A 23176-nucleotide genomic window follows, 5' to 3' on the forward strand; every position below is an offset into this window, starting at 1 on the left:
AGTTATCTACTGAGGTAAGAACAAAACTGATTGCACCCACATCAATTCCAGGTAGATGAAATAGTTAGTGTAAAAAATAAATAAATATCTAGAAATGTGGGTTAATTTAGTACTAATCTAAGAAAGAGAAGGCCATTATATCTATATGTTTCTGAGATGGCTATAAAATCTAGGAGTCATAAAGGAAAAAGTTAATAAATTTGTCCAAGTAGCAATGTAATTTTGGTATGAAAAAGAAAGGACAAAAAACAAAAAACAAAATAACCCTACAACTTAAATCAAAAGACTAAGTTCCACAACAAGGAAAACATATTTAAAACATATTTCTTAAAGAGCTCTTTTCCTTAACGTAACTCGAATATAAATAAATATGAAAAAAATTCAATAGAAAATTGTGCAAAGCATATTGATAGTTTATAGAAAAGCAAATTCAAAAGACAATGAACACAAAAAGATGTTCTACTTCATGTATAATTAAAGCAATGCAAATCAAAATAGTAAGAAAACTTTTTTTTCACTTGTCAAACTTGTACAAAGCTTCTCTGATGCTGGCTATGAAGGATATGAAGGAATTAATACTGTCATCCACTTTTTTTTTAATGTAGAAAAGCAATTTGTGCCATTATAAGTACTTACACAGTTAGTCATGGAGAGTAACAGGCCCACTGGTGAAATAGGTCACCCAAAATAAAGATGGTATCAAACCAGTGGTCAAGGACTAACTCTTAAAAAAAAAAAAAAAGGCAACTCTTATCCAGGATTCGTTTAATTTTAAAAACAATACAAGCTATCAATTCCCTCTTCTCAACTTAACTGAACAGTCTACCTGTGGTATAACTGTCAGATAAAATCATACATTTTTACAACTTGATGGTCCCAACTTCTTTTTAAAAACCGTGTGACAGAAAGGAAAGAAATAATATTAAAACAGGTCAAGAAGTACACTAATGAGCAAAAACATATGGGAAAGAGGAACATGCAGTTCTGACTTAACTGAAGACACTGAGAGAAGTCCTATCACCCAGTTTTGATTGGGAGAGGAGTCCAAGCTGATGCCGTCCTCCTGCAGGTTAATTTGATAAATAGAAAAATTTTAAAGGCACATATCCTTTCACAAGGGAAAGAATTTAGATACGGTTATACCTAAAAAAATTCAGCCACAGAAATCTTCTTGGCAGAATTGTTATAAAAGCAAAACCCCAAGTGTCCATTAGAAATAAATAAATTATCTGTCATCCACGTGACACGATACTCCACAGGGGTTAAAAAGGATAAAGCAGATCTAGATGGGTGATGAGGAAAGATTTTGAAGACATTTTAATTCTCTTAATAATAATTAAGATGATTAATTCTCAATTCTCTTATTTTCACATGTATGGTGCAGAGGGAAATGATCCCTTTTGTATAAATTATAACATTGACACGTGTGGGTACATGCATTTTCTTTTTCTGGAAGGAATCCCAGAAACTATGTCTTTTACCTTTGGAGAGAGAAAATTGGATGGGAAGGAAAGGAGCAAGATTCTCCTTTTTCATTTTGTATTTTTCTGGAATAAGGTTGAGAGACTTAACCAATTTTTACTTTGGATACATATTTATTCTTTTTTAACATTAAAAAAAAAACTTGGCACTCAACTGTTTGTGATGAAATGATGGTGTTTTAGCTCTAAACGCACCTTTCAATATATGCTCTGTGCTAAACCACAGAACTCCGTAAAGCATGTCTTCTTTAAAGTGAGCAAGATGTGATGCATTTCCAGTTGAAGGCACTGAGGGGACACTGCAGGAAGAAGAGACTTTGCTGCCATTCTCTGGGGTCAGTATGAGGACACTTGCTGGAGCCTTCCCCGGCCACGGCCCAGAACACTGTCCCTCTTAACCCTGCAGCCTCAGCCTGCCCATAATCTTTCCCCAGCTTTCTCACAAAAGCTGGAGCCCCTAAGTAGCCCACATGCTCTAAAGGTCTCCTGCCTAAGCCAGGGCCCCTGAACACCCGGGATGCCAGGTGCTGATGACCTGCATTCCAGAGGGTGGGCTATTCCTTGTCCAGTGATTCCAGACCAGTTCCGGCCTTCCCTAATGAGCCAACTTCTCTGCCATCCCATGGTTAAACCACACTGCTATGGACTGAATTGTATTCCCTCCCAAATTCATGGTAAGCCCTAACTCCCGATGGAATGGTATTTGGAGATGAGGCCTTTGGGAGGTAATTACATTTAGATGAGGTCATGAGGGTTGGGCCCTCATTATAGGATTAGTGCTTTATGAGAAGAGGTAGCAAAAACGTGCTTTCCTCTCCCTCCCCAGGTGAGCACAGAGCCAGAAGGTGGCAGCCTGCAAGCCAGGAGGAAAGCCCTCGCCAGGGAACCTAATCAGATGGCATCTTAGTCTTAGGCTTCCCAGCCTCCATGACTGTAAGAAATACGTAAATTCCTGTTGTTTAAACCACCCAGGCTACAGCAGCCCAAGCGGACAATTACACACACCTTCTCCTATGAAAGCTGAATCCCTCCCAAGTTTGTCCTTTGGGTGCACTCCCTCAGCCCTAGGGCACCAAATAGTGTCTTTACATATTATAGTTACTCGTGTATCAGAGTTAATAATGCTTTATGTTAAACTTCCTCTGTTTAACCTCCTGTGTGGTTTCCATCTCCTGATGGGACCCAAACTGATTTTCCAATATTTTCTATTTTAGCACTTATTTATTTCATAGCACTTATCCTAATTTGCTATTATTTTCTTTTATTTATTTACTTGTTGCTCATGTGCCTCCCTCTAGACTATATACTCCAGGATGACAAGGACTATGTCTCTCTTCTGTATCTTTTCACTCAGTACATAGTAGGTGCTCAGTAAAGCCTTATTGACTGAGTGGATTAAGAGTGTAGTGACTAAGAGTGTAGACTCTGAAGCCAACTCTGTGGTTTAAAATCCTGGCTCAGCCTCTTAACTGTGTGACCTTGTGAGCAGAGTACTTAACTGTGCCTCAGTTAACCCATCTGTAAAATGGGGATAATAGTTCCGACCTCATGCTGATAAATGTGAAGCATTTAGAAGAGTTCTTGACACATAGTAAGTGCTATATAAACTATGTTCCGTGAAGAAAGGTTAAGGGGAATGAAGACAGTCTGGAGATTGAATGATCATCTTCAAATATCTGAAAGACTATCATGTACAAAACCACAACAGAAATGGAAAATTATAGGCAAACCTACAACAGAAATGGAAAATTATAGGAAGTTGGCCTCGTTATAAAGCATTCAAAATGGTTTGAGCTGTCCTAGAATGATAAATCATTCCTGGTTTACCCGACACTGTCCAGATTTTAAAATTGAAATTCCCACCCTGGAAAACCAGATAGTGGGTCACTGTATATGTCCCCCAACAAGACTTCCTTCATGAAGCAGTGAATGCCCCTCTCTGACAGGTGTGAGCAGAAGCTGAAGAACCATGGTTCAGAGACGTCAGGGAAATTATTTCTGCATGAGGAAGGCACTGGGACAAGAAGAACTTTAACGCAGATTTTTTTTAAAAAGCGTATTTTCACAGAAGTATAGCATGCATGTGGAGATAGAAACACAAGGTTCAAATTCTGGTTCTGCAGCTTACTATAATTGCTGTGTGATCTTGAATAACTTAACTTTCTGCGCCTCAGTTCCCTGATCAATCAAATAGGAGTATCATTCCCAGCTTGTAAGGTTGTCTGGATTAGACCTGCACAGTGCCTGGCACATTGTAAGTATTCAAGAAATGAAAACTTTCTTTTCAGAAGTTCAAGTCTAGGCTTCTCTAATCCCAGGTTCTCTGAGCAGTGGTCCTCAAAGTGTGGGCCCTGGACCAGCAGTTTCAGCGTCACTTGTTAGAAATGCAAATTCTTCACCCGACCCCACACCTACTGAAACAGAAACTGGGGATGGGGCCCAGAAATCTGAGTTTCAACTAGCTCTCCAGTTGATGCTTGTTACACTAAAAAGTTTGAGAAGCACTGCTCCTAGGGACAGTGCTGTCTGAAACACAAAAATGGAAAATCTCTCTAAAACGTGTAAAGCTCTCCCTTTCATAAAATAAAATTGTTTTAAAATAAAAATAGTGCTAAAATATTGATCCCAATGCCTTTATTTATTTATTTTTAAACAATTGCCGGTGTAAACAGGCATCGTGGGCAGGAGTCATCTGCACTCTGGGGGGTAAATCTATCAGAATGACTTGGCCTTGACATACAGGAGGTCTGACAATTAAGTTCACAAACTTGTTGCAACGATGTTGCTAACCTTTTTTTTTGATGTCAGAGGGATTATTCACTATGAATTTGTATCAACTGGAGAAACAATTAACCAAGTTTACTGTTTGGAAGTGCTGAAAAGGCTACATGAAAAAGTTAGACAAAAATAACCTGAACTCTTCTCCAACAATTCATGGCTCTTGCATCTTCACAATGCACCAGCTCACACGGCACTGTGTGAGGGAGTTTTTAGCCAGTAAACAAATAACTGTATTGAAACACCCTCCCTACTCACCTAATCTGGCCCCCAATGACTTCTTCTTTATCCGAAGATACAGGAAATACTGAAAGGAAGACATTTTGATGACATTCAGGACATCAAGGGTAATATGACAACCGCTCTGATGGCCATTCCAGAAAAAGAGTTTCAAAATTGCTTTGAAGGGTGGACTAGGCACCGGCGTCATTGCATAGCTTCCCAAGGGGAGTACTTCAAGGGTGACCATGGTGATATTCAGCAATGAGGTATGTAGCACTTTTTCTAGGATGAGTTCACGAACTTAATAGTCAGATGTCCTACTCAGGCAAAAAAAGCACTGATAAATTGGCTAAGTTTGGTTACACTGTGTAAGCCACTAATTTGACCAATCATAAACTACAGGTCAATTTGATTTTCCACACTCATAGATGGGGGTAAGTGGATAAAACAGTTGGGAAAGAATTTCTTAAACTGTTATAACAGACTTCATTAGGACAAAGTCACCTAGATGTGAGTAAAAGAATTCTCACTGGAGCGCACATTAATTTTTTCTCTGCACTAACAAGTCCCAGGACACAGTGACATGTTTATAACATACATAAAGATAGACAAAGAATCAGGTAAAAACATTTTTAAACAGTTCTAAACTCATTTTGTAAACACAGATCTTTTAATATATTATAAAACCGATAATTCAGTCAAAACAATCCATCTTTTCTTGAATTTGAAATGCTTCTCACAATTTTTGGGAAGGAATGTGAAGTGCAATCGTCACTCTTCAGGTTCTGAAAATATTTTCAAAATATTTCTTTAGACACTTAAACAGAGAGCTTCATCTACACAATGCAGTAACATGCCAATTCCATGCGTACATTTGCCTCTGGAAGCAACATCCTTTGCTATGCTTCCAACTGTGGTTTGTATAAAGCTTTCCAAAATCTATTTATGCATTGAGCACCTTCTAGGCTCCTTACCCTGAGACAGGGGAGTATTCAAAAAGTAATCTGACTTTCAGGAAGGTCAGCATCAGAGGGGTGAAAATATCACATTCAAAAAATATATCTTAAATGTACTGTGTCATATATGCTGTCCTTCCAAACTGAATGTAGTTCAATGCCAAGATATTTTTTGAGACAATAAGAAAAACAGGAAGGAGAGAGATCCTTGAAGGATGTTAACAAGGAAGGTTTCCTGGTGGAGATCGGACACATGGTGGATGTCAAAGAATTGGTAACTTTTAATGCTATGGTGTGTTCACTTGTCATTGAACTTTAAAGAGTGTTACTTTTGTCATCAAAATTTTGCTCGATATCCTTTCTGCATGAAACACTCTTTCCACATTCTGCCTATTCAAATTCTACCCATCTTCCAAGGCACATATACTAAAATTGGAACGATATAGAGATTAGCATGCTCCCTGAGCAAATTCGTGAAGCCATCCATATTTTCAATTGGGGGATCACTGCACAAATTATATAAATGTCTAACCACTATGCTGTACACCTGAAACTAATGTAAAATTACATTGAATGCGAGCTGTAACTGAAAAAAACAATTAGTTAAAAAATTTTTTTAAATGCATCTGTAAAGACTTATACTATTTGATAGGCTCTATTAGGGCTGAATTATGTTCTCCCAAAATTCATATGTTGTAGTCCTAAACCCCAATACCTCAAAATGTGGCTGCATTTGGAGGTAGGATCTTAAGAGGTAATTAAGTTAAAACGAGGTCATAGGGTGGGTCCTAACCCAATATGACTGGTATCGTTATAAGAAGGGGAAATTAGGACGAAGACACACACAGAGGGAAGACCATGTGAAGACACAGGGAGAAGATGACCATATACAAGCTAAGGAGACAGGCCTCAGAAGAAACCAACTCTGTGGACACCTTAATCTCGAACTTCCAGCCTCCAGAATTGTGGGAAAATACATTTCTGTTGTTTGAACCACCCAGTCTGTGGTACTTTCTTATGGCAGCACTAGCAAATTAATACAGCTTCCTATTCTTTCTTGGTAATGTAGACAAACTACCTAAAACACTTCCCACTGTATCCTGCTATTTAAAAAGTATCTAATTTTAGATCTCAAATATTCTTTGTTAAGAGCAAATATTCTTTATTCCTTTTTAATAATTAGCATATTTTATCAACATAAAATAGCTCACTCTTTGGTCTGGCTAAATGTAGTATTTACCAATTCTACAACCAACCACACTATCAACAACAGAAAACTAAAGAATCTTAGCTATCTCTTTTGAAGATGCACTCAACAAAACCTACACTGACCAAATACACTAATTGCTTTACCTTAATCTGGTGTACTCAGGCCCAACAGAAAGCATGGCATTTTGTGAACAGACATTGCCCAAACATACTAGCTAAAGTAAAATCTTTGTACTCACTCCCAAATGGGATCTACAGATCAAAAATGGCTAACTTAATCAGTTCCTGCTACAGTTAGGGAAAAACAAAAAGCTGCCTGTAGCTACTTGTGTCAAGAGTTGCAATTTAAGTCCCAGTTGTTGCCTGGTGATTTTTTTTCTCCATTTATTCCTCTGGTTCCTTGCAGACCCTCTTCTCCTATCTGCTCGTCGTATGCTAGAATTCCTCAGAGCTTCGTCCTCGGCCCTTCTCTTGTCACTACATTCTCTCTTTAAATGATCTCATCCAATGTAATAGTTTTAAATTTCATCTATATACTGGTGGCTCTCACACTTATTTCTCCAGCTTAGAAACTGTCTTCTGAGCTCCAGATCTATATATCCAACTGGTGATCTAGCCTTGCCCAGGTGTACTCCTCCACTAATCATTCCTTTCTTGGAAGATGACACTTCATTCACCCAGTTGTTCATGCCAGAAGCCTGGAAGTTCTTCTTGGCACTACTTTTTCACTGACCCCCATATCTAATGCATTAACAAGTCCTAGTGATTAAGAATATGTATTTATATTTATTACATATATATTTATATAATATATTTACATTATATATATTTATAATATAAATTAAGAATCTATCTTTATATTATAATATATATTTATATTATATTATAATATAAATGTAATATATAAAATATATTTATAATATATTAAATATTATATCACCAATATATTAATATTAAATACATTGATATGGTAATATATTTATATTTAATATAGTAATATTATATTTAATATCATATTATATATATATATATGTACATATATATATATATATATATATCTCCATCTCCACTACCTTAAATCTGTTCCTAGCTATTTATCTTGTGTCACCTGGACAGTAGTTTCCTAAATTGTCTCCCCACTTCCTCTCACTCTCCAATCTTTTATCCACAATGTAGCGGAAATCTTTAAAACCACAAAACCAATTCTCTCTTTCACACACACACACACACACACGTCCTCATTGATATACAAACATTATTTCAAACATTTCGGGTAAATTGCACCTAAGATAGAGTGGATTAAGTATTGGTAAACCAGGAGGCTATTATAGTAATACAGGGAGGAAAGTGATGATAATCTGTTGGGCTAGATCGGAGGTAGTGAAGATGAAGAGAAGATCCATCCGAGAGGCACTTGGGAGGTAAAACTGTTTACAAACTTATTTAATCAGATTCCTCTCTGATTTAATCAAAACACTGATTATGAACTAATTTACTCACATCCCATAATTTAATGAAAACGGTAATTAAAACATTATCAAATTCTGTAATTTAATCAAAACATAGATTACAGATTTAATCAAATTCCTCAACAATTTTATTAAAATCACAAGTCCAGCAGATTCTCATATGCTGCAATGAACCAAAACACACACACACACACACACACACACACACACACACACACTACATGAACTATCACAACGATTACAGAATTCACTGTAACATTTATATTTAAATGATCACAAAGGTAGCACATAATAGCTGCTAAAGGAGCAACCAGTGGATGGCTTGAAAACGAATGACTGAAATATTCACAGCAATCTTAGGAAAATAGGATTGGCCACGCTCACACCACAAAGGCCAGTCCCGGACTGAAACGAGAGGGTTGCTAGTATTGGCAGAGGTCTCACGTCAGTCAGTGGCCAGGCCCGGAACCCGCGCCTCATTCGTCACCCCTCCCACCGCGGGGCGGGGTGGCTCCGCCTTCTGTGTATATATTTTGGCCTGCGCTGGTGAAGGGGAGCAGAATCAGAAGTCGCTGGCCAGTGGGCGGGCACGTAAATTAACGAAATCCTAGAAGCCCGCCGTCCTATAGGTTCTCCCGCGAGGACTGCTTCCGGGGCAGGGGGCGGGGCTGCCGGAAGTAGCCGGACGCAGTCCCCAGCTCGTTGTTTAAGCGTCTGACGGGAAGGAGAAACCCGAGCTCCGGTGGCGCCGCAGGGCGGCAGTCACGATCAGACCCCGAACCTTTGCTAGCCTCTGGACGAGCCAGAAACCAGAAGTACCGGCTGCACAGCGGCGGGTGAGATACCCGCTCGCCTTTTGATCTCATCATGTCGCGGGGCTCCATCGAGATTCCCCTCCGGGATACTGACGAGGTAAGTGTTGAGTATGGGGGAGGGTTGGAGCCGTGAACTTGAACGGTCCCCTCTCCCCACTTTCTCTCGGCTTCGTTTCCGAAGCGAGAGCACCTTTTCCCCCAGGAGCCGAGATCGAAATCCCTGGCTGAAGCTTTGATCATCTGCTTCCCCAGCCCCTACGCCCTCCGAGGCAGGGAACATTGCGTTCCCGCAGCTTGGGGACTCGAGAAGGAGTTCTTGAAAGTTCCCCTCCAGCCTGTTCGTATTTGACACTACTCTGCTCTATTCTTAATTCACGGGCGCAGGGGTGTGAGAGTGCTCGATAAACGGTGAAGCGGCTCACTGATCACGGAGGTGGGCGCTGTCGTCATCGTGATCGCTCTGCTGCTCAAACCAAGTATCCCTGGGAATATCCTGAGAAAGGGATGTCGCCCTTCCTCCTTTAGAAACTCGGGTCTGTCATGGTGCACTGTGTGCGCTACACAGGCTCCGCAAGCGAAATAGAGACCCCAAGGGATAGCTAGTACCGTATGCTGACAGTTAACCTCCTCTCTCTTCCCGACACCTTATTCATGGCTGGCCTATGGCTTGTCTGAGTACAGCTTTCAGCACTGATGTTGTCTTATGGGATATCTCATGCTCTTATTTTTGTTCGTTTGCTTGGTTGAGATACAATTCGCTTACCATGAAATCCAGTGGTTTTTAGTAATGTTCACAAAGTTGTGTAACCATACCACTATCTAATTCCAGAACATTTACCTGCTACTGTGTTTGTGCCCACATTCAGGAGTGTCTGCGACACACAGTGCTGCCTCCATGATTAATGTGTACAGTGGCATTCAACTTTGCATTGCCACTAGGATTGTCAGACCTTTGGCATCAGAGCCCCAGAGGTGTTTATCTGCATTTTGCCTGTGTTATATGTTAAGCAGGTTTTGGTTTTGTTATTTTTGAGTAAGCAACGTTTTTTTTGTGTGTGTGGTATTTTATAGTCCTCGTGATTTGAAGACAGCCAGAAGGATTTGTTTGCCTCTGTGTGCTTTTTCTTTAATATTACCATATAACCTACTTGTCATGTGCTCCTTAAACTTTTCTTAACATACTTCCTCAGCCCTTTTGAAAGTGAACACAAACCCTATGTATATCCATATTGATGTGTATTTAAGAAAAGCAGCAAAGAAGAAATGTGAATTTAAAAAGAAATGAGTTAAAAACCTACATTTTGTGTTTTAGGTCATTGAGCTTGACTTCGATCAGTTACCGGAGGGAGATGAAGTTATCAGTATTTTGAAACAGGAACACACACAACTGCACATATGGATTGCTTTGGCGGTCAGTATTCATGCAACAAATATTTTTTTATATGTTGACTGAGAAAAATATGTGGTTTCTGTTTTCGGGTACAGTAATAACCAGCTTAGCTGCTTGATAAATTAATTATACCATGTGTCTGGAAGATAATTGTATTACCATTTGTGAAACAAAAAGGCTAGTTTCCTAAATGATGTGCTACTCCACTGATAAATTAGTGTATGTTGGTAAAGGCAAAAACCATTTAAGTTAAATAATACTCAATATTTTATTAAGTATTTGATTATTTAGTGATTGATTACTTAGTGAAGACTGGCTTAATGTTTATGGATAAGCTGAGCAAAAATTAAGGTGCCAGGATGTAGACATTGCTACTTATTGTTTCCCATAACAATAAAACATTTCTCATAAAATACTCTAGAAGGTGATTAGGTTCCAGGCTAACTCACAAAAGCCCTTTTGGATGAAGTTTATCTCTGGCTTAAGTTTTTTTGTCCTGTTTGGTCCCTTCTAAAACATAAATGCTGCTGGAGAGTCTCAGGAAAATCACCTCAGAGAGCATAAAATTCTAACACCCTCCACCTTCCCCAACACCAGCTGTATAATGATGTGTCCTTTTTATGGGAACATTATGGTAAATGATTATAGTGATATAATATACTAAACACTATAATCATTGTTTCTAAGTAAGTGTGCCACGGGTCGCTTTTATGTAAAGATACACAGGAGGCTCCTAATACTGTCTTGAAGGATCAGAGAAGTAGAGCTTATATCAAGTGCTCAAGCCTAACTCGTAGTTACTTAGATGTGGATTTAAAGAGAAGTACTTCCAGTGACAAGCAGTGCCTTCCTGACTTGAAGTGCTAAGTTTTCCTAGTCTGTGGAGAGCAAGCCTGTAATGCTTGTCACACATTTTTTAAAACCAGAAGGTAACTTCAATATTTTTCAGTACGAATATTTCCTTTAACAGCGCTTACACAGAAATTGGTGAAACCTTGTGGGCTGTAGGTCGTTACAGAGAAAAGAGTGTAGGTATATAACTTGATGAGTTTGGAGACAACTATACACCTTTAGGTGAATTCAGTAGTGGGCCTCTTCGTCTTGCCTGTCTGCTGTGCAGGCAGTCCTTTGTGGAGTTATAGTTGTTCAATTTGTTATAAATTCCAGGGGAAATTTCCAGAGGCTCACCTCACGTCGCCATTTTTATGATGTCCCACCCAGAAAGGCCTTAATTCGAATTCCAGCGTGGCTGCTAACTACCTTTATGACTTTAGACAAATGATCTACCTTCTGAGCCTGTTGCCTCATCTAAAATATGAGGATATTAGTATTTACTTTAAGGATGGTTATACAGATTAGAGACAAAATATATGAAGCTCCTAGCATAGTATGTGACCCATATTAGGTGGTTAATGAACGGTGGCTATTCTTATTATTAATACATGCACCATGCCCGGGGAAGTTATTCAGCAAGCCCAAAGCCATGGGAAATTTGATAAGCCTGGAACCAGAACCCAAGTTTCCTGTTCAGAATTTTTTATACCTCTCATTATTGCTTTCTTTCTCTGGCTCTGATTTAGTTTGAAATCAACTATTTCTAGGTAAGAAGTGAGTTGAAAGCATTTGTGGTGATGATAGTTTTTAAGTTTTATTAGATACAATTCAGCTATAATAAACTGCACATATTTCTTAAACCATTTGAGAAGTTTCAGCATATGTGTATACCTGTCAAATCATCACCACAATCAAGGTAATGTATATATCCATCACCCCCCAAAACTTTCCTCTGAACTCTCCCTTGTGCCCCACAGTGTCCAGGCAACCTCTGATCTGCTTTTTGTTGCTAAAAATTAGTTTGCATCTTCTAGAGTTCTTTACAAATGGAATCATACATTATGTACTCCTTTTGGTCTGTCTTCTTTCACTCAACATAATTATTTTGAGATTTATCCATGTTGTAGCATGTATCAACAGTTCCTTTTTTATTGCTGAGTAGTAGCCATTGTACAGATAAACTACAGCTTCTTTGTCCATTCACGTGTTGATCAGCTATTGGGTTGTAATAGTTTTTTACTATTACAAATAAAGCTGCTATATCGATTTGTGTATAACTTTTTGCATAAACTTATGCTTTAGTAATTCTAATTCTTTACCTCATAGCTGGAATACTACAAGCAAGGAAAAACAGAAGAGTTTGTAAAGTTGTTGGAAGCAGCACGTATTGATGGCAATTTGGACTATAGAGACCATGAAAAAGACCAGATGACTTGCTTGGATACATTGGCGGCCTACTATGTACAACAGGCTCGGAAGGAAAAAAATAAGGACAACAAGAAAGATCTTATTACACAGGCAACCCTATTGTATACAATGGCTGATAAAATTATTATGTATGATCAGGTAAAATAAGTCATTTTTTTATTTTATGAGGGAAAAATGTGTATGACAGGCAATAGATTTTTTTTGAAAGATTTTTCTTAAAATAACATGGTTGACATAAATGGTCAAAGTGAAGAAGGGTTCCTTGTTAAAATTGGAATTTCTTTGGTCCTTATACTGTTGAAGTAATTTAGCTTATAAAACTTATACACATGTTGAGTCACTAATTCCAACATATCCAGGTGAATTTCAAGCATATTTTAAGGAGTTTGAATTTTTCTTTTTGTCATTATTCCTGACACAGAAGACTTGTTGCATTTCAGGATAATTTCTCAGTTTATAATTAAGAATTGCTTATTATTAGTTTAAATGCATTACAGTTGACAGGAATTTTTGTGATCATGCAGTTCCTTTCTATATGGTTTTCATTTTAGTATTACACATTCATGTTAAATTGTGGTTAGTCCTTGGTAAAGTCAAGTCTAAGATGATGCATTACTTTTTCAGAACCACTTGTTGGGAAGAGCCTGCTTCTGCCTCCTCGAAGGTGACAAAATGGATCAGGCTGATGCACAGTTTCATTTTGTACTCAACCAGTCTCCAAATAATATTCCTGCCCTTCTTGGTGAGTCATTTTCGGCAACTATGTTAGGAATCTATTTTTCAGCATATGCCTAGAATATATTTCTTTGTAATTGCTCCTTAGTAATGGGCTTGAGAGCAATGTAAAAGAGCTTTAGCTTATTAAAAATGAAACTATCTGCAATAGATCATTGTTTCTGTTGAAATTACAGAAATAAAATATATACCAGTTAAGAATAATTTGTTCCACACTTCTAAAGAGTAAATAAACCATCTGTCTTTGGACAACTCTGAGTTACCTTAATTATTGTTTTATAACACTTAACATAAAGACTGTACTGTTCTATTTATAGGTATAAATCAATATACCCTTATGGAAAGCAAGTTTTAATATGAAATCACTTTCACTATTTTCAAGTATTTCTTACTGAGATGTTATTTGATTTAGGTGAGTTAGGATAGAGCATATGAGACTTGTGTTCTTTAATCAGTGCATGTTTATTTTTAAAAATCATTATAGGTAAAGCTTGCATTTCATTCAACAAGAAGGATTACAGAGGAGCTCTTGCTTACTATAAGAAAGCATTGCGTACTAACCCAGGATGTCCAGGTAAGAGAAAAACTTTAAGTCTGAAATGTATGATCCAACTTACAATATTGAGGATTTGGCAGTTGCTTATGAAGTTAGTTGTGAAAAAATACTGTAGGATTGTTGAAATGACAGAATGAGATTTTAAAAAACTATATTATGGGGTTGCCGGTTAGCTCAGTTGGTTAGAGCGCGGTGCTCTTAACAACAAGGTTGCTGGTTCGATCCCCACATAGGCCACTGTGAGCTGCGCCCTCCACAACCAAATTGAAACAACTACTTGATTTGGAGCTGAGGCGTTCTGGAAAAACACATTTAAAATAAATAAAAGTTTTTTTAAAAAGCAGGGCTCATTAAAGAAAAAACCACAACTATATTGTGTTTGATTCAAAAGCTGAATGGTCGATCATAGTATAATCCTTCTGCCCTGTACTACTTGTCTTTCCAAAATCTTGTTATTTTAGCAAATTTTATTGATACCATCTGTGTGCCAGTCACTGTTCTAGACCCAGGGAATGAACCAAAGAGACAAAAGTCCCTGCCCTCATGGAATTTATTTTCCAGTGATGAAGATAAAATGAGTAAAGTATATACTATATAAGATATTGGTAAGGGCTAAGGAGAAAATAAAACAGAAAAGGAGTATAGGAAACATTGGGGGTTGCTTAGAAAGGTTGACCAGGGAAGTACATCACTGAAACAGTAACATTTGAAGAGACCTAAAAAAAAAAAAGGTGAAGGCATACAGATATATGGGAGAAGATTATTCCCAGAGAGAGGGCATAGGAGGTCCATAGGGCCTGAGGAAAGAGTAGGCCTGGCAAGTTTGAAGAACAATAAGGAAGCCATTGTGCCTGGAATGGAGAGAGAGAGAAGAGGAGGAAAACTAGTAAGAACTGGGGTCAAAGATATAACTAGGCAGTAATCATGTAAGGCATCATAGGTTGTTCTAATGACCATCTTTTACTCAGAGACATAGGAACCATTGGAGGGCTTTGGGCAAAGGAGTAAGTGACAGGATCTGACTTAAATTTAAAGGATCATTCATGCTTCTGGGATGAGACTAGAATGGAGCATGAGGAGCAACGACAGAAGGAGGGTGATCAGGTAGAAGGCCATCACAGTCATGCAGGTCAGAGATGATTGTGGTTCGCATTAAGGTGGTAATAGTGGAGGTACAGGTGGTCAGATTCTAAGTATATTTTGAAGGGAGAGTAGATGTGATTTGTGTGACAAAGGAGGATTCAAAGGTAACTCCTTTGCAGAAGCAATGGAAGAGCAGTTACATTTTACAACATTTGGAAGCTAGTTCAGGAGGAACTAGTTTTAGATATGAAAAGTTTGAAGTATTTTTAGACATGCAAGTGGAAAAGTCGGGGTGGGGCTGAAGTTCAAGAAAGAGGTCTGGGCCAAAGTATTAATTTGGAAGTCATCAACATACAGATACCCTGTTTCCCTGGAAATAAGAGCCCGACAATCAGCTCTAATGCATTTTTTGGAGCAAAAATTAATGTGAGACCCGGTCTTATTTTACTATAAAATTCTATCGTTAGGCCAAGTAAAATAGGGACTGGGAATTGATCATTGGATTTAGCAGCATTCAAATCATTAGTGAGCTTTATAAAAGTAGTTTTACTGGATTGGTGGGGATGAGACCCTCTTTGGAGTGGATTCAGGAGAAAATGAAAGGAAAGGAATTGGAGGCAGCAAGTGTAAATAGATCTCAGGGAGTTTTCTATTAAGGGAAGAATAGGAATGGGTTGATAACAGAAAGGGAAATGGAATCAGAGGATTTTTTTAACATGGGAGAATATATGTAGATAAGAACTAGAAGAAAGGGAAAATTTGATGACACAGAAAAAGAGGGCAGAATTACTGGAGCAGTGCCCTTTAATAGATGAGAAGGTGTAGGAACTAGTGACCAGAGGAGAGGTTGGCCTTAGATAAGAACATGGTTGTGTTTTGGCATGGCTTTGAAATTGGGTAGCATATGTAAGCGTAGCTCCGAAGGGAATGTATGTGCATGTAGTCAGTTACATTATTTAAGGCCTTAATGAAGCTTTTTGTTCTCTATTTAAAAACTGCTCTTCGAAATTAGATATTGAAGGTATAGTGTAGCCAGGTGTGTTGGAAGACAAGAAAAATACCAGAATTATAGATGTTCTGATCTATAGTGAGAAAGGTATCCATGATGAGGGGGTAAAGATTAGGGAAGTGGGGAATGGTATGATATAACCTCCGATGAAACCAAGTTTGTGATATACCAAAAGCTTTTATATTGATAGTATGGTTATACTGATGTTAATTTTGAGAGTTTGCAACTCATAAATAGAGAATTTAAGAATTTTTTAAAAAATTCAAACTCTAGAGATGCTCTAGTTTGACAGATTGAATGACTTGATTTTATTTTTTTAGCGGAAGTTCGTTTAGGAATGGGTCATTGCTTTGTGAAACTTAACAAACTGGAGAAAGCGCGTCTGGCATTTAGTAGAGCCCTGGAACTCAATTCAAAATGTGTGGGAGCATTGGTTGGATTGGCTGTTCTAGAGCTCAACAATAAAGAGGTATGTGAGGAAAAAAATTATCTATTTCCTGGGTTTTTTGTCAGGCTCGTGGTCCCTTACTTAAAACCCTTAAGGCCAGAGTGTTTTAGAAATCAAGATTTCAGAGTATAGAAATGTAATATGATGCCTGCACTACATAACATAAAAAACCCCAGTTACTAAGACACAACCCCAACTACTTACTGTATTTTGCCGTGTATCTTGTGCATTTTTTGGCCCAAATTTGTGAGGGAGAAATAAGGGTGCACATTATACATGGGTAGTACTAATTCCGTATCTGTATAAGTGTTTTTAATTCTTTTTTTTATTCTATGAGTTAAAAGTGTAACTCTAGAAATCAATAACGATATCCATATGTAAAATATGGATAATCAGTTTTGTTGAACTTACGACGAACTTGCAACAACAAAGATTTCTTGCCTTCTAGGATGCATAAGTATCGTAAATTTGTTACCGGTGTATAGAGTTGCTTGTACCTTGTATCTGTTCTTGTGTTTTATAATTAGTTACATAAAATTTCTTGTACCATAATATGTTAAAAAATAAATGCTGGGCCGGCCCGGTTGCTCAGGTGGTTGGAGCGCAATGCTCCTAACGCTGAGGTCACTGGTTCAATTCCCACATGGGCCAGTGATCTGTGCCCTCTACAGCTAAGATTGTGAGCAACAGCTCTCCCTGGAGCTGGGCTGCCGTGAGCCCCCTGAGATTGGTGTGTGCTGCTGTGTGCTGCCATGAGTGGCCGGTGGCCAGCATGAGTGGCCACCGTGAGCGGCCACTGCAGCCAGCGTGAGCGGCCGGCAGTCGGCGAGAGCTGCCGTGAGCTGCTGTGAGCAGCCAACTGATGACCAGCAACCGACTGCCTCAGCCGGGGGAGTGCAAGGCTCATAATACCAGCATGGGCCAGGGAGCTGTGTCCTACGCAACTAGACTGAGAAACAACGGCGTGAACCAGAGTAGAGGGGCGAGGTGGAGGAAGGACGGGGGGAGGGAGGGAAATAAATAAATAAGTAAATGCTAAAATTTCTTTATAATACAAAAATAAGTACCTAAATGTAAACAAATAAAAATTTAAATTAAAAAATTAAAATGAAAGTTTTCTTTTTTCCCCCTGAAAAGTTTGGGCCTAAAACATGGGTGCACATTATACATGGCAAAATATGGTATATTTCTATGGTTAAATGAGTTACTGTTCACACTAATAGGATAGATACCCTCACAATTCAGGGAAAGTTTTGCCACAAAATGAGCTTATTCCAAGATTACCAAAAAACTTGTTTTTTAGAGGTTTTTGGATTTCAGAATCTCAGATAAGGGATTGTAGATTATATATCAGTTTGGAATGCTTTCAATTGCAAGTAACAAAAAGTACACTACAGTGACTTAAACATAGGGCTTTTATTGTTTACTAAACCTGGTGGTCTTGGATTTGGCACCTCAGTATCATCAAGCCCACATTTTATATCTTTCTGTCCTCCCTTAATACTTGGCCTTTCTTCAAGTTTGTCATCTTATAGTTGCAAAATAACTGGTACATCTCCAAGCATCTCATTATGGTATCAGCCTTTTAAGGAAGGAGGAAAAGGAGAGGATAAAAGGCTTTCTCATAGAGAAGTTCTATCTTATTTTGAGAAGGAAGCTCCCCATCATGCTTCACAATTGTCTAGACACAGTTTCCAATACAGATGCTTTTGTAGTTAAGTTTAAGAAAACTAAATTCTAACAATTTAACTCACTATTTGTAATGTTTTATCCCTGGTGAAGGTCAACTAAAACACGAGCTATATTTTGGTATCTGAACTTAGATTTGCATAACCTTATTTCTTTCAGACAATAAAGACAACTGAAAAAGTGCTAATTAAGTAATGTTTTCACTCAATCCAGCCGTCATTGTTTTTCTTTTAGGCTGATTCCATCAAAAATGGTGTCCAACTTCTTTCCAGAGCCTATACTATTGATCCTAGCAACCCTATGGTATTGAACCACTTGGCAAATCATTTTTTCTTCAAAAAGGTAAGAGAAGTCATTTATTAAAGTTCTTTTTAAAAAACTTTATTTTTCAATTACAGGTGAGATTCAGTATTTTATTGGTTTCAGGTGTACAGCATAGTGGTTAGACATTTATATAACTTACGAAGTGATCCCCTCTGTAAGTCTGGTACCCACCTGACCCCATACATAGTTATTACAATATTATTGACTATATTCCCTATGTTGTACTTTACTTCCCTGTGACTGTTTTGTAACTACCAATTTGTACTTCTCAATCCCTTCACCTTTTTCACCCAACACCACCAGCTCCCCTCCCATCTGACAGCCATCAGTTTGTTCTCTGTGTCTATGAATCTGTTTCTGTTTTGTTTGTTCACTTATTTTGTTTTCTAGATTCTACATGTAAGTGAAATCATATGGTATTTGTCTTTCTCTGTGTGACTTATTTCACTTAGCATAATACCCTCTAGGTCCATCCATGTTGTCACAAATGGTAAGATTTCATTCTTTTTATGGCTAAGTAATATTCCATTGTATATATGTACCACATCTTCTTTATTCATTCCTCTATGGATGGACATCTAGGTTGCTTTCATATCTTGGCTATTGTAAATAATGCTGCAATGAACATAGAGATGCATATATCTTTTCGAATTAGTGTTTCGGATTTCTTCGGATAAATATCCAGAAGTGGGATTGCAGAGTCATAAGGTAGTTCTATTTTTAATTTTTTGAGGAACCTCCATACTGTTTCCCATAGTGGCTGCACCAGGCTAACCAGGAAGGTATAAAATTCTTTACTTTTGAATCCTGATTTTTTTGTTTTTTTATACTGCAGTTAATACTTTATATTTTTAACTGGGAAAACAATTTAAAGATGTCAAGAGTTTTTTCCAGATTAGTTTGTATCTGGGACTAATCATCTGGGGGTGGGTACATTTGTCTCTTCATTCATTTAACATTTATGGACCCTTTATACCATACTCAACACTGTGATAGCGATGTAGAAGGCAGTGAGACATGACGTATGCACTCAAGGAGTTCAGTTTCGTGAAAAACAGTCATGTAAACAAATGTAAATGTAAAGATAAAAGTGTCTACCCTGCTGTGGTACAGAAATGAAAGAGAAAGTGATATGGTTAAAGGAGGGCTTCCAACAAGAAGGCAAAACTCTTGAACTAGGGGAAGGGTACAAATCTATGCAATAGTCTTAGTTACGTAAGAGCATAGCATATGATGGGCCATGGTAGGTCATGCATGAGATCCAGATAGTGCCCCACTTGTGTAATATAAGTAGTTTGAACATACTAGACAACAAGGAGTCATTGAAATTTCTGTATATTGATCATGATGCAATTTTTAAAGTTGCCACTAATTCTGTAGCAACAATGGTATTTTAGGTTTCTTAAGTACCAAAGCCAAGATTTCATTGGCAAAGTTATAGAGTAAGCATGTAAATTTAATCTGCCATATTGAAATCAGATACTAAATTGTACTAAGAACTTTAAACTACTTAAATAGCAATTTAGTCACAAATAGTTAAATAGCAAAAAGTCATAAAACTGCATCAATCCTTATTAATGATAGATGCTATGTTACTGTGATTGTTGCTATTAATATGTATTGAATGCTTACTAAATGCCAAGCACTGTTAAAAATGCATTCCATGAATTTATATAGTATTCACCACAATCCTATGAGGTAGGTAGTATCCCCATTTTGGAAATGAATAATTGAGGCAGAGTTAATAACCTAAGATCACACAACTATTCACCATTATGCTTTATTCCCTCTGGCTATAGAAGCATATTCCCCTTTCATAATGCATTATTGAGCTTTATGCTATAACTGTTGTGGTACTAAAAGGCAACTATTTAGGGAAAAGATGGAAATGTATTTTATAAGCAAATGAAGTTACTATTTAAGATAAAACAGTTACCTACATTAGTTTAGTTTTTACTGGGAAAAACAAAGGACTGATTCTTAAATATTTGAGTGTATATCTAATAATCAGTACTCACAGCTATAGGGCAGCTTCCTTGAAGCAAAGGAGAATTGTTCAGTTTTTAATCTTCAGTGCTAGTCACTCTTCCACTGCTGAAAATAAAGACTTGTTTGTATTTAACACAATCAGTATATGTAGAACCTTACAGATTACGTAAGTGAAATATGTAAACCAAGGCAGAATGTTACTGGACACCTGACCTGTGATCAGCACTGTGCCAGGTGAGGTGAGACATACATTCTTTTTTTCTTTTTTTCTTTTTTGGGGGGGGAAATATTGGGGAACAGTGTGTTTCTCCAGGGCCCATCAGCTCCAAGTCATTGGCCTTCATTCTAGTTGTGGAGGGTGCAGCTCAGCTCCAAGTCCAGTTGCTGTTTTCAATCTTTAGTTGCAGGGGGCGCAGCCCACCATCCCATGCGGGAATTGAACCAGCAGCCTTGTCTTTGAGAGCTGGCGCTCTAATCAACTGAGCCATCTGGCTGCACCAGACATACATTCTTGCATTGAATGTATGTCTTTAAGGTTTACAGAGCACATTTACATACATTTTCTCAATTTGTCATAGCAGCCTGAGGAGGTAGGCAGGCTATTTCTCTTTTCATTTCTATAGATAAGAAAGTGAGGCTCAGCAAAGTTAAATAACATCACTTGCCGAAATTTACTCAGCTATATAGTCAAGTTGAAATCTGATCTTTTTCCGCCCACCACACTACCTTGCCTCCCCTAGAGAAGAATAATTTAGCTGGGAAGAAAGGGTATTATTAATTAATATCCCAGACACATCAGTAATTGAGGGGTAAAGTGGGTTTAGAGATGGGAGCTATTATGACTCTTGGGGCAGTTAACACAGACCTCGAAAAAATTGAGAACTGAGCTTGGTCTTTTGATTAGAAAGAAAAGCAGCCAGAATGCAGAGTAGATTAAGGACAAAAATTTTGGGGAAAAAAACTAACAAATTTCAGTTGTGCTAAAGAAGCTATGAATGAGGATTTTAAAATAGAATCTAATCTTTAATACATCATATGCTAAATTTCAAATAGAACTATTTTATTCCCTGACTGTGTGTCATGAGTCATGGAGTAATAAAAACAAGAAAATTAAAGTAGGTTCCATAGCAAAACAAACCTAACATTTAACCCTTACCCTTATCCCAGTTGAACAATATGTACATTTAGCTAAAAGGCTATATAACGAAGTGTGGAGTTTGAATCACTGATCACATTCAGGTATCACCATTATATAGTTATGTGGCTATGGTGAGATAAATTAATTTCTCTGAAGTTTAATTTCCTCATTTATAAAACAGTAATAATACCTACTTTATAGAATTTGAGGGGTTGTAGTTAGAATTAAATGTAATATACACATTAAATATTTATCTAATGGGAAATACTCAGTTACTGTTAAACACTGCACTCACATTATTTTTAATATCTAATAATTTAATATTTAATATCTAAAAATAAAAATGTCAGAACTGGGGGCCAGCCCGGTGGCTCAGGCAGTTGGAGCTCCATGCTCCTGACTCCGAAGGCTGCCGGTTCGACTCCCACATGGGCCAGTGGGCTCTCAACCACAAGGTTGCCAGTTCAATTCCTCGAGTCCCGCAAGGGATGGTGGTCTGCGCCCCCTGCAACTATAAACGGCAACTGGACTGGGAGCTGAGCTGCACCTTCCACGGCTAGGACTGAAAGGACAACAACTTGACTTGGAAAGAAGCCCTGGAGGTACACGCTGTTCCCCAAGAGTCCTGTTCCCCTTCTCCAATAAAATCTTTAAAAACAAAAAGTCAGAACTGGCTGGCCACTGACCAAAGAAAGCCATACTTAATGAATAAAACACATTCCTAATAAAATCAGAAAATTGTTTCCCACTCCTGATGTATAAACTCCGATTTGGAGACTCTAAGGAGATTATCTAAGGATAATCCAAATGAAAGTCAGATCTAATGGGAAGTACATGGACCCATACATTCAAATAGAGCTGAATTCAAATCCAGCTCTGAAAAAAAAAAAAAAAATCCAGCTCTGGCACGTGGCTATTCACATGTAATATAGCATTTCCTTGGAGTCAAAAAAACAAACAAACTGCAGATTCTAGCTTTTCCACCTTAGACAACACACTTTATTTCTTTAAGCCTCTACTTCCCCATCAATAAAATGGTAATAATGACACTGCAGGGTTTTGATTAAACTTGGAACTAACACAAATATCACACCTAGCATATAGTGCTTAGCATATAGTAGTTCTCAATAAATTGTAAGTGCTCTCATTATTATTCATAAGGGACATAACCTCTCTTAGGGTTTTCTCATCACAAAAATAGGGCTGATACCACAAAGGATTGTTGTAGGGATTAAATGAAGTAATAGATATAATGGGCAAATGTTAAGTACTAGGTGAAATGTTTCTTCCCATCTCCCCTCAATTTATCAGCAAGAGTAACGAGAAAAAATGATTAGTATTTCTGGATACATACTATTATTTTTAATTCAGTTAACATTTTAAAAGAAGCCTTATGGTTGAGACTGTTAAGAGTTTACTCAGTTGATTTCCAAATCTTCGTTGTGCAGGATTACAGTAAAGTCCAACACTTGGCTCTTCACGCATTCCATAATACAGAAGTGGAGGCCATGCAAGCCGAAAGTTGCTACCAGCTGGCTAGATCATTCCATGTCCAGGTAAGATCATTTTATACCTCTCTAAATATGTGATCCTTTTTGTTTTATAGTTTTCTTTGAAAAACTT

General features: G+C 37.8%; 1 protein-coding gene across 1 annotated transcript in view; it reads left to right on the plus strand.

Annotated features, from left to right (window-relative positions):
• Window positions 1-8667: 8667 nt before the first annotated feature.
• CTR9 (CTR9 homolog, Paf1/RNA polymerase II complex component) overlaps window positions 8668-23176 on the plus strand; it is a 29199-nt gene continuing 14690 nt past the window's right edge. The window contains exons 1-8 of the mRNA XM_019729164.2: window positions 8668-9027; window positions 10243-10341; window positions 12481-12720; window positions 13207-13324; window positions 13802-13891; window positions 16286-16434; window positions 18337-18444; window positions 23002-23109. Of these exons, the coding sequence (XP_019584723.2) occupies window positions 8983-9027; window positions 10243-10341; window positions 12481-12720; window positions 13207-13324; window positions 13802-13891; window positions 16286-16434; window positions 18337-18444; window positions 23002-23109 (957 nt within the window). The 5' untranslated portion in view covers window positions 8668-8982. The remainder of the gene's footprint in view (window positions 9028-10242; window positions 10342-12480; window positions 12721-13206; window positions 13325-13801; window positions 13892-16285; window positions 16435-18336; window positions 18445-23001; window positions 23110-23176) is intronic.

The sequence above is a fragment of the Rhinolophus sinicus genome, linkage group LG06 (assembly GCF_036562045.2).
Source record: "Rhinolophus sinicus isolate RSC01 linkage group LG06, ASM3656204v1, whole genome shotgun sequence".
In the NCBI taxonomy this organism is placed as follows: domain Eukaryota; kingdom Metazoa; phylum Chordata; class Mammalia; order Chiroptera; family Rhinolophidae; genus Rhinolophus; species Rhinolophus sinicus.